The 12,500-nt window shown below is 42.2% G+C and overlaps 1 protein-coding gene across 1 annotated transcript in view; it reads left to right on the forward strand.

Annotated features, from left to right (window-relative positions):
- LOC118948950 (protein disulfide-isomerase A2-like) overlaps positions 1–10,425 on the forward strand; it is a 26,871-nt gene extending 16,446 nt beyond the window's left edge. Inside the window, exons 7-11 of the mRNA XM_036973595.1 lie at positions 7,143–7,334; positions 7,935–8,055; positions 9,473–9,654; positions 10,000–10,116; positions 10,200–10,425. Coding sequence (XP_036829490.1) covers positions 7,143–7,334; positions 7,935–8,055; positions 9,473–9,654; positions 10,000–10,116; positions 10,200–10,256 — 669 coding nt within the window. The 3' untranslated portion in view covers positions 10,257–10,425. The remainder of the gene's footprint in view (positions 1–7,142; positions 7,335–7,934; positions 8,056–9,472; positions 9,655–9,999; positions 10,117–10,199) is intronic.
- The last annotated feature ends 2,075 nt before the right edge of the window (positions 10,426–12,500 follow it).

A 12,500-nucleotide genomic window follows, 5' to 3' on the forward strand; every position in this document is an offset into this window, starting at 1 on the left:
TATATTATATATATAACCCTTTATTTAACCAGGTATTTATATATTATATATATAACCCTTTATTTAACCAGGTATTTATATATTATATATATAACCCTTTATTTAACCAGGTATTTATATATTATATATATAACCCTAACCCTTTATTTAACCAGGTATTTATATATTATATATATAACCCTTTATTTAACCAGGTATTTATATATTATATATATAACCCTAACCCTTTATTTAACCAGGTATTTATATATTATATATATAACCCTTTATTTAACCAGGTATTTATATATTATATATATAACCCTTTATTTAACCAGGTATTTATATATTATATATATAACCCTAACCCTTTATTTAACCAGGTATTTATATATTATATATATAACCCTAACCCTTTATTTAACCAGGTATTTATATATTATATATATAACCCTAACCCTTTATTTAACCAGGTATTTATATATTATATATATAACCCTTTATTTAACCAGGTATTTATATATTATATATATAACCCTAACCCTTTATTTAACCAGGTATTTATATATTATATATATAACCCTTTATTTAACCAGGTATTTATATATTATATATATAACCCTAACCCTTTATTTAACCAGGTATTTATATATTATATATATAACCCTTTATTTAACCAGGTATTTATATATTATATATATAACCCTAACCCTTTATTTAACCAGGTATTTATATATTATATATATAACCCTTTATTTAACCAGGTATTTATATATTATATATATAACCTTTTATTTAACCAGGTATTTATATATTATATATATAACCCTAACCTTTTATTTAACCAGGTATTTATATATTATATATATAACCCTAACCCTTTATTTAACCAGGTATATATATATTATATATATAACCCTAACCCTTTATTTAACCAGGTATTTATATATTATATATATAACCCTTTATTTAACCAGGTATTTATATATTATATATATAACCCTAACCCTTTATTTAACCAGGTATTTATATATTATATATATAACCCTTTATTTAACCAGGTATTTATATATTATATATATATATCCCTAACCCTTTATTTAACCAGGTATTTATATATTATATATATAACCTTTTATTTAACCAGGTATTTATATATTATATATATAACCCTAACCTTTTATTTAACCAGGTATTTATATATTATATATATAACCCTAACCCTTTATTTAACCAGGTATTTATATATTATATATATATAACACTTTATTTAACCAGGTATTTATATATTATATATATAACCCTTTATTTAACCAGGTATTTATATATTATATATATAACCCTTTATTTAACCAGGTATTTATATATTATATATATAACCCTAACCCTTTATTTAACCAGGTATTTATATATTATATATATAACCCTAACCCTTTATTTAACCAGGTATTTATATATTATATATATAACCCTGTATTTAACCAGGTATTTATATATTATATATATAACCCTAACCCTTTATTTAACCAGGTATTAATATATTATATATATAACCCTTTATTTAACCAGGTATTTATATATTATATATATAACCCTAACCCTTTATTTAACCAGGTATTTATATATTATATATATAACCCTTTATTTAACCAGGTATTTATATATTATATATATAACCCTAACCCTTTATTTAACCAGGTATTTATATATTATATATATAACCCTTTATTTAACCAGGTATTTATATATTATATATATATAACCCTTTATTTAACCAGGTATATATATATACAGTGCCTTGCGAAAGTATTCGGCCCCCTTGAACTTTGCGAACTTTTGCCACATTTCAGGCTTCAAACATAAAGATATAAAACTGTATTTTTTTGTGAAGAATCAACAACAAGTGGGACACAATCATGAAGTGGAACGACATTTATTGGATATTTCAAACTTTTTTAACAAATCAAAAACTGAAAAATTGGGCGTGCAAAATTATTCAGCCCCCTTAAGTTAATACTTTGTAGCGCCACCTTTTGCTGCGATTACAGCTGTAAATGGCTTGGGGTATGTCTCTATCAGTTTTGCACATCGAGAGACTGACATTTTTTCCCATTCCTCCTTGCAAAACAGCTCGAGCTCAGTGAGGTTGGATGGAGAGCATTTGTGAACAGCAGTTTTCCGTTCTTTCCACAGATTCTCGATTGGATTCAGGTCTGGACTTTGACTTGGCCATTCTAACACCTGGATATGTTTATTTTTGAACCATTCCATTGTAGATTTTGCTTTATGTTTTGGATCATTGTCTTGTTGGAAGACAAATCTCCGTCCCAGTCTCAGGTCTTTTGCAGACTCCATCAGGTTTTCTTCCAGAATGGTCCTGTATTTGGCTCCATCCATCTTCCCATCAATTTTAACCATCTTCCCTGTCCCTGCTGAAGAAAAGCAGGCCCAAACCATGATGCTGCCACCACCATGTTTGACAGTGGGGATGGTGTGTTCAGCTGTGTTGCTTTTACGCCAAACATAACGTTTTGCATTGTTGCCAAAAAGTTCAATTTTGGTTTCATCTGACCAGAGCACCTTCTTCCACATGTTTGGTGTGTCTCCCAGGTGGCTTGTGGCAAACTTTAAACAACACTTTTTATGGATATCTTTAAGAAATGGCTTTCTTCTTGCCACTCTTCCATAAAGGCCAGATTTGTGCAATATACGACTGATTGTTGTCCTATGGACAGAGTCTCCCACCTCAGCTGTAGATCTCTGCAGTTCATCCAGAGTGATCATGGGCCTCTTGGCTGCATCTCTGATCAGTCTTCTCCTTGTATGAGCTGAAAGTTTAGAGGGACGGCCAGGTCTTGGTAGATTTGCAGTGGTCTGATACTCCTTCCATTTCAATATTACCGCTTGCACAGTGCTCCTTGGGATGTTTAAAGCTTGGGAAATATTTTTGTATCCGGCTTTAAACTTCTTCACAACAGTATCTCGGACCTGCCTGGTGTGTTCCTTGTTCTTCATGATGCTCTCTGCGCTTTTGACGGACCTCTGAGACTATCACAGTGCAGGTGCATTTATACGGAGACTTGATTACACACAGGTGGATTGTATTTATCATCATTAGTCATTTAGGTCAACATTGGATCATTCAGAGATCCTCACTGAACTTCTGGAGAGAGTTTGCTGCACTGAAAGTAAAGGGGCTGAATAATTTTGCACGCCCAATTTTTCAGTTTTTGATTTGTTTGAAAAAAAAAAGTTTGAAATATCCAATAAATGTCGTTCCACTTCATGATTGTGTCCCACTTGTTGTTGATTCTTCACAAAAAAATACAGTTTTATATCTTTATGTTTGAAGCCTGAAATGTGGCAAAAGGTCGCAAAGTTCAAGGGGGCCGAATACTTTCGCAAGGCACTGTATATATATAAAACCATAACCCTTTAATTAACCAGGTATTTATGTGTTATATATGTAACCCTAACCCTTTATTTAACCAGGTAGGCCAGTTGAGAACAAGTTCTCATCTACAACTGCGACCTGGCCAAGATAAAGCAAATCAGGGCGACACAAAACAACAACACAGAGTTACACATGGAATAAACAATACAATACAATAGAAAAAATAAAGTTTATATACAGTGAAATGGCGTGAGGAGGCATTAAATAGGCCATAGTAGTTAAGTAATTACATTTTAGCAGATTAACACTGGAGTGATAGATGAGCAGATGACGATACCTTTGTCTGTACTTTATACCTTGAAGCTATTTTATCGCGCCTAGAAACCTTATCCTACTTCTCCTCTTTTCCTCTGGTGATGTAGAGGTGAATCCAGGCCCTGCAGTGCCTAGCTCCACTCCTATTCCCCAGGCTTTTGATGACTTCTGTAACCGTAAAAGCCTTGGTTTCATGCATGTTAACATTAGAAGCCTCCTCCCTAAGTTTGTTTTATTCACTGCTTTAGCACACTCTGCCAACCCGGATGTTCTAGCTGTGTCTGAATCCTGGCTTAGGAAGACCACCAAAAATTCTGACATTTTCTTCCCTAACTACAATATTTTCAGACAAGATAGAACTGCCAAAGGGGGCGGTGTTGCAATCTACTGCAAAGATAGCCTGCAGAGTTCTGTCCTATCCAGGTCTGTACACAAACAATTTGAAGTTCTACTTTTAAAAATCCACCTCTCTAAAAACAAGTCTTGCACTGTTGCTTCCTGCTATAGACCACCCTCTGCCCCCAGCTGTGCTCTGGACACCATATGTGAACTGATTGCCCCCCATCTATCTTCAGAACTCGTGCTGCTAGTCGACCTAAACTGGAACATGCTTAACACCCCAGCCATCCTACAATCTAAGCTTGATGCCCTCAATCTCACACAAATGATCAATGAACCTACCAGGTACCTCCCCAAAGCCGTAAACACGGGCACCCTCATAGATATCATCCTAACCAACTTGCCCTCTAAATACACCTCTGTGGTCTTCAACCAGGATCTCAGCGATCACTGCCTCATTGCCTGCATCCGTAATGGGTCAGCGGTCAAACGACCTCCACTCATCACTGTCAAACGCTCCCTGAAACACTTCAGCGAGCAGGCCTTTCTAATCGACCTGGCCAGGGTATCCTGGAAGGATATTGATCTCATCCTGTCAGTAGAGGATGCCTGGTTATTTAAAAAAAATGCCTTCCTCACCATCTTAAATAAGCATGCCCCTCCCAAAAAAATTTGAACCAGGAACAGATATAGTCCTTGGTTCACTCCAGACCTGTCTGCCCTTGACCAGCACAAAAACATCCTGTGGCATTCTGCATTAGCATCGAATAGCCCCCGTGATATGCAACTTTTCAAGGAAGTTAGGAACAAATATAGACAGGCAGTTAGATAAGGCAAGGCTTTTTACAATTGATGACCGCTGGCAGTGGTTTTTTAAGGCTGTCACCACCGATAAATCCACTATAATTGAGAATTTCAATAAGCATTTCGGCTGGCCATAAGCATTACGGCTGGCCATGCTTTCCACTTGGCTACCCCTACCCCGGTCAACTGCCCGGCACCCTCCACAGCAACCCGCCAAAGCCCCCACCATTTCTCCTTTACCCAAATCCAGATAGCTGATGTTTTGAAAGAGCTGCAAAATCTGGACCCCTACAAATCAGCCGGGCTAGACAATCTGGACCCTCTCTTTCTAAAATTATCTGCCGAAATTGTTGCAACCCCTATTACTAGCCTGTTGAACCTCTCTTTCGTATCGTCTGAGATTCCCAAAGATTGGAAAGCTGCCGCGGTCATCCCCCTCTTCAAAGGGGGTGACACTCTAGACCCAAACTGCTACAGACCTATATCTATCCTACCCTGCCTTTCTAAGGTCTTCGAAAGCCAAGTTAACAAACAGATTACTGACCATTTCGAATCCCACCGTACCTTCTCCGCTATGCAATCTGGTTTCAGAGCTGGTCATGGGTGCACCTTAGCCACGCTCAAGGTTCTAAACGACATCATAACCGCCATCGATAAGAGACATTACTGTGCAGCCGTATTCATCGACCTGGCCAAGGTTTTCGACTCTGTCAATCACAACATTCTTATTGGCAGACTCGATTTCTTGGTTTCTCAAATGATTGCCTCGCCTGGTTTACCAACTACTTCTCTGATAGAGTTCAATGTGTCAAATCGGAGGGCCTGTTGTCCGGACCTCTGACAGTCTGTATGGGTGTGCCACAGGGTTTAGTTCTCGGGCCGACTCTCTTTTCTGTATACATCAATGATGTTGCTCTTGCTGCTGGTGATTCTCTGATTCACCTCTACGCAGACGACACCATTCTGTATACTTCTATCCCTCCTTGGACACTGTGTTAACCTAACCTCCAGACGAGCTTCAATGCCATACAACTCTCCTTCCGTGGCCTCCAACTGCTCTTAAACGCAAGTAAAACTAAAATGCATGCTATTCAATCGATCACTGCCCGCACCTGCTCGCCCGTCCAGCATCACTACACTGGACGGCTCTTACTTAGAATACGTGGACAACTACAAATACCTGGGTGTCTGGTTAGACTGTAAACTCTCCTTCCAGACTCACATTAAGCATCCAAAATTAAATCTAGAATCGGCTTCCTATATCGCAACAAAGCATCCTTCACTCATGCTGCCAAACATACCATCGTAAAACCGACCATCCTACCGTTCCTCGACTTCGGTGATGTCATCTATAAAATAGCCTCCAACACTCAACAAACTGGATGTAGTCTATCACAGTGCCATCCGTTTTGTCACCAAAGCAACCATACACTACCCACCATTGCGAACTGTACGCTCTCGTTGGTTGGCCCTCGCTTCATACTCGTCGCCAAATCCACTGGCTACAGGTTATCTACAAGTCTCTGCTAGGTAAAGCCCCGCCTTATCTCAGCTTACTGGTCACCATAGCAGCACCCACCCGTAGCACGCGCTCCAGCAGGTATATCTCACTGGTCACTCCCAAAGCCAATTCCTCCTTTGGTCGTCTTTCCTTCCAGTTCTCTGCTGCCAATGACTGGAAAGAATTGCAAGAATCTCTGAAGCTGGAGACTCACATCTCCCTCACTAACTTTAAGCACCAGCTGTCAGAGCAGCTTGAACAGCCCATCTATCATCCCCATATTTATTTATTTATTTTGCTCCTTTGCACCCCAGTATCTCTACCTGCACATTCATCTTCTGCCGATCTACCATTCCAGTGTTTAATTGCTATATTGTAATTACTTCTCCACCATGGCCTATTTATTTCCTTAACTTACCTCATTTGCACTCACTGTATATAGACTTTTTGTTTTCTTTTGTTCTACTGTATTATTGACTGTATGTTTTGTTTATTCCATGTGTATCTCTGTGTTGTTGTTTGTGTCGAATTGCTACGCTTTATCTTGGCCAGGTCGCAGTTGCAAATGAGAACTTGTTCTCAACTAGCCTACCTGGTTAATCAAAGGTGAAATAAAATAAAATAAAAAATATAAACATTATACTACTACTATATGCAGTATACTACTACACACTACTATATTCAGTACATTGTTCAGCAGCAGATTGTCATGGTTTTTCAAGGTTTTCGTTGGTATGGGCATTGACAAGTGTGTGTGTGTGTGTGTGTGTGTGTGTGTGTGTGTGTGTGTGTGTGTGTGTGTGTGTGTAGGTATTGTTCATCATTATAGATGTAACGGGACCAGTCAGTCATGTCCTGAAGTACTTCGGTCTTTCCGAGGGCGACGCCCCCGCTGTACGCATCATCAACACCGACACCACCAAAAAGTTCGCTCTGATTGGGCAGATAACGGCCGCCACGCTCCAAACGTTCTGTCAGGGAGTTCTGGACGGAACCGTGAAGGTAATCAACCACCCACCCAACCAATCACATCACTCCTACTGCTAGCGCTAACTAATCACATAACACCTACTACTAGACTTAGCCAATCACATCACTCCTGACCATACTGCCAACGTATCACATCACCCCCACTACTAGAGCTAGCCAATCACATCACCCCTACTACTAGAGCTAGCCAATAACATCACTCCTACTACTAGAGCTAGCCAGTCACATCACCCCTACTACTAGAGCTAGCCAATCACAATACTCCCACCACTATAGCCAGCCAACCAGTTCACACGTATACCCCTACAGCCACACAGGGTGTAAAGTTTAGAGGTCAGGATTAGGGTCTAACTGTTTGTTATGGTTCCAGGCCCACTTTCTCAGTGAGGATGTACCTGAGGACTGGCATAAGGGTCAGGGGTTAGGGGTCAGGAGTTTAAGGTTAGAGGTCAGGGGTTAGAGATCAGAGATTAGTGGTCAAGGATTAGAGATGAGAGGTTATGGGTTAGAGGTCAGGGGTTAGAGGTTAGCGATTAGTGGTCAAGGGTTAGAGATGAGAGGTTATGGGTTAGAGGTCAGGGGTTAGAGGATAACTGTGTGTTGTGGTTACAGTCTCACCTGCTGAGCGAGGAGGTACCAGAGGACTGGGATAAAGGACCCGTTAAAGTTCTGGTCGGGAAGAACTTTGAGGCTGTCGCCCTCGACAACAACAAGAATGTCTTCGTAGAGTTCTGTAAGTCAACTATTCCTGTATCAATCATCAGCAGTTCAACTTCCAAGGCGTGGCATAATAAATCCTCTCTGTACTACAGATTACTGCTAAAATAAAGGAAGCACTTGAGTAAATGAGGGATATACAAAGTATATTGAAAGCAGGTGTGCAGGTGTGGTTCCTGAGTTAATTAAGCAATTAACATCCCATCATGCTTAGGGTCACGTATAAGAATGCTGGGCAGGCCATTATTTTGGCCACCATAGCTCTGCTCCCATAGGATGACACTGCCCCCATCCACAGGGTATGAGTGGTCGCTGAATGATGTAAACCATATGCCATGGCCGTCTCAGTCACCAGAGCTCAACCCAATTGAACACTTACGGTTCTGGAAGGGCGGAGTCAGCATTTTCCAACGTCAACAAAATAACCTCTTTATTGTGGAAGAATGGTGTCGCATCCCTCCGACAGAGTTCCAGACACCTGTAGAATCCGAGGTGAAGCTGTTTGGCTGGTCGTCTTTATTGTGGAAGAATGGTGTCGCGTTCCCTCCGACAGAGTTCCAGACACCTGTAGAATCCGAGGTGAAGCTGTTTGGCTGGTCGTCTTTATTGTGGAAGAATGGTGTCGCGTTCCCTCCGACAGAGTTCCAGACACCTGTAGAATCCGAGGTGAAGCTGTTTGGCTGGTCGTCTTTATTGTGGAAGAATGGTGTCGCATCCCTCCGACAGAGTTCCAGACACCTGTAGAATCCGAGGTGAAGCTGTTTGGCTGGTCGTCTTTATTGTGGAAGAATGGTGTCGCATCCCTCAGACAGAGTTCCAGACACCTGTAGAATCCGAGGTGAAGCTGTTTGGCTGGTCGTCTTTATTGTGGAAGAATGGTGTCGCATCCCTCCGACAGAGTTCCAGACACCTGTAGAATCCGAGGTGAAGCTGTTTGGCTGGTCGTCTTTATTGTGGAAGAATGGTGTCGCATCCCTCCGACAGAGTTCCAGACACCTGTAGAATCTGAGGTGAAGCTGTTTGGCTGGTCGTCGTGGTGAAGACTTATTAAGACACCATCTTGGTGTTTCCTCTATTTAGCCAGTTACCTGTCGCTAGTGGTGTTTCCTCTATTTAGCCAGTTACCTGTCGCTAGTAGCTAGCTAAGTGTAAATTGAGCTAGCTAGCGAACGTTAGCTAAAGATAGTGTGTGTGTAGATGCCCCATTGGTCACTGTAAGGAGCTGGCTCCTGTCTGGGAGAAGCTGGCAGAGAAGTAAGCCAAAACCTAACTAGCTAGCGAACGTTAGCTAAAGATAGTGTGCCTGTGTGTAGATGCCCCATGGTGCGGTCACTGTAAGGAGCTGGTTCCTGTCTGGGAGAAGCTGGCAGAGAAGTAAACCAAACCCTAACTAGCTAGGGAACGTTAGCTAAAGATAGTGTGCCTGTGTGTAGATGCCCCATGGTGCGGTCACTGTAAGGAGCTGGCACCAGTCTGGGAGATGTTGGCAGAGAAGTACGCTGACCGGGATGACATCATCATTGCCAAGATTGACGCCACGACCAATGAGGTGGAGGGAGTGTCTGTGTCTGGCTTCCCTACACTACGATACTACCCTGCTGGAGAAGACAGCAAGGTAACCTTTAACCCTTAACCTCTGACCTTAACCTTAACCTCTAACCCTAAACAAACGAGGTAGAGGGAGTGTCTGTGTCTGGCTTCCCAACGCTACGATACTACCCTGCTGGAGAAGACAGCAAGGTAACCTTTAACCCTTAACCTCTGACCTTAACCTTAACCTCTGACCCTAGAGGGAGTCACACATAATCTATCGGAAGGATAGAAAGACTACACTGTCACACCTCTATCACAAACTACACTGTGTGTGTGTGTGTGTGTGTGTGTGTGTGTGTGTGTGTGTGTGTGTGTGTGTGTGTGTGTGTGTGTGTGTGTGTGTGTGTGTGTGTGTGTGTGTGTGTAGGAGGTAGAGTACAGTGGGACCAGAGACTTAGAGACGTTTGCTATGTTCCTGGACAATGGAGGACAGCTTCCGAAGGTGGAAGAGGAGGATGAGGAGGATGAGGATGATGAAGAGGAGGTGAAGTTGAACTTACCTGACTAATTATGCAAACCCCTCCCACTCTAAGCTCTTCTGACCAATCCCCTCTCTCCTTCTGACAGGTCACTGATGAGTCATCTGACAGGTCATCTGATGAGACGTCTAAAGACGAGCTGTAAAGTCAGAGGACCGAACCAATCAAGAGTAGTTTATTGGTTTCTATGGTTTCTCTTGGTTTAATAATAAAAGTGATTTGATTCTGAAGTCTGGAGTGGCGAGTCTTTATAGAGGGGAGGAGAAGAGGAGACAAGGAGAGGAAACAAGGATAGACAACTAGGAGAGGAGACGACGAGAGGAAACAACTTTAGACTGTTGAGATGCACACAGAGATAGAGACACAGAGAGAGACATAGATAGAGACACACAGAGACACACAGAGATAGACACATATATAGGGACACACAGAGATAGACACACACACAGAGATAGAGACAGAGATAGGGACACACACATAGATAGAGACACAGATAGACACACACAGATATAGAGACACAGATAGACACACACAGAGACAGAGACACAGATAGAGAGAGAGAGAGACACACAGACAGACAGAGACACAGATAGAGACAGAGACACAGACAGACAGAGACACAGATAGAGACAGAGACACAGACAGAAAGACACAGATAGAGACACAGACAGACAGAGACACAGATAGAGACAGAGACACAGACAGACAGAGACACAGATAGAGACAGAGACACAGACAGACAGAGACACAGATAGAGACAGAGACACAGATAGAGACAGAGACACAGACAGACAGAGACACAGATAGAGACAGAGACACAGACAGACAGAGACACAGACAGAGACAGAGACACAGACAGACAGAGACACAGATAGAGACAGAGACACAGACAGACAGAGACAGACAGACAGAGACACAGATAGAGACAGACAGAGACACAGACAGACAGAGACAGACAGACAGAGACACAGATAGAGACAGACAGAGACACAGACAGACAGAGACAGACAGAGATAATAAGCCCTTAACCAACAATGCCATTTTAAGAAAAAATAGTTACAAAATAAACAATTTAAAAAATGTAAAAAATAAAATAAAAAAGTTACACAATAAAATAACAATAACGAGGTTATTGGCCTAGTGGTTAGAGCAGGTAGCAGGTAGCCTAGTGGTTAGAGCAGGTAGCCTAGTGGTTAGAGCAGGTAGCAGGTAGCCTAGTGGTTAGAGCAGGTAGCCTAGTGGTTAGAGCAGGGTAGCCTAGTGGTTAGAGCAGGTAGCCTAGTGGTTAGAGCAGGTAGCCTAGTGGTTAGAGCAGGTAGCCTAGTGGTTAGAGCAGGTAGCCTAGTGGTTAGAGCAGGTAGCCTAGTGGTTAGAGCAGGTAGCCTAGTGGTTAGAGCAGGTAGCCTAGTGGTTAGAGCAGGTAGCCTAGTGGTTAGAGCAGGGTAGCCTAGTGGTTAGAGCAGGTAGCCTAGTGGTTAGAGCAGGGTAGCCTAGTGGTTAGAGCAGGTAGCCTAGTGGTTAGAGGCAGGTAGCCTAGTGGTTAGAGCAGGGTAGTCTAGTGGTTAGAGCAGGGTAGCCTAGTGGTTAGAGCAGGTAGCCTAGTGGTTAGAGCAGGTAGCCTAGTGGTTGGAGCAGGTAGCCTAGTGGTTAAAGCGTTGGGCCAGTAACCGAAAGGTTACAAGATTGAATCGCCGAGCTGACAAGGTAGAAATCAGTCGTTCTGCCACTGAACAGGCAGTTAACCCACTCTCAGCCTCCAGTATTTATGTTGCAGTAGTTTATGTGTCGGGGGGCTAGGGTCAGGTTGTTATATCTGGAGTACTTCTCCTGTCCTATTCGGTGTCCTGTGTGAATCTAAGTGTGCGTTCTCTAATTCTCTCCTTCTCTCTTTCTTTCTCTCTCTCTGAGGACCTGAGCCCTAGGACCATGCCCCAGGACTACCTGACATGATGACTCCTTGCTGTCCCCAGTCCACCTGGCCGTGCTGCTGCTCCGGTTTCAACTGACCTGAGCCCTAGGACCATGCCCCAGGACTACCTGATATGATGACTCCTTGCTGTCCCCAGTCCACCTGGCCGTGCTGCTGCTCCAGTTTCAACTGACCTGAGCCCTAGGACCATGCCCCAGGACTACCTGATATGATGACTCCTTGCTGTCCCCAGTCCACCTGGCTGTGCTGCTGCTCCAGTTTCAACTGTTCTGCCTTATTATTATTCGACCATGCTGGTCATTTATGAACCTTTGAACATCTTGGCCATGTTCTGTTATAATCTCCACCCGGCACAGCCAGAAGAGGACTGGCCACCCCACATAGCCTGGTTCCTCTCTAGGTTTCTTCCTAGGTTTTGGCCTGTCTAGGGAGTTTTTCCTAGCCACCGTGCTTCTACAC

Source organism: Oncorhynchus mykiss, unplaced genomic scaffold (genome assembly GCF_013265735.2).
Source record: "Oncorhynchus mykiss isolate Arlee unplaced genomic scaffold, USDA_OmykA_1.1 un_scaffold_272, whole genome shotgun sequence".
Lineage (NCBI taxonomy): Eukaryota > Metazoa > Chordata > Actinopteri > Salmoniformes > Salmonidae > Oncorhynchus > Oncorhynchus mykiss.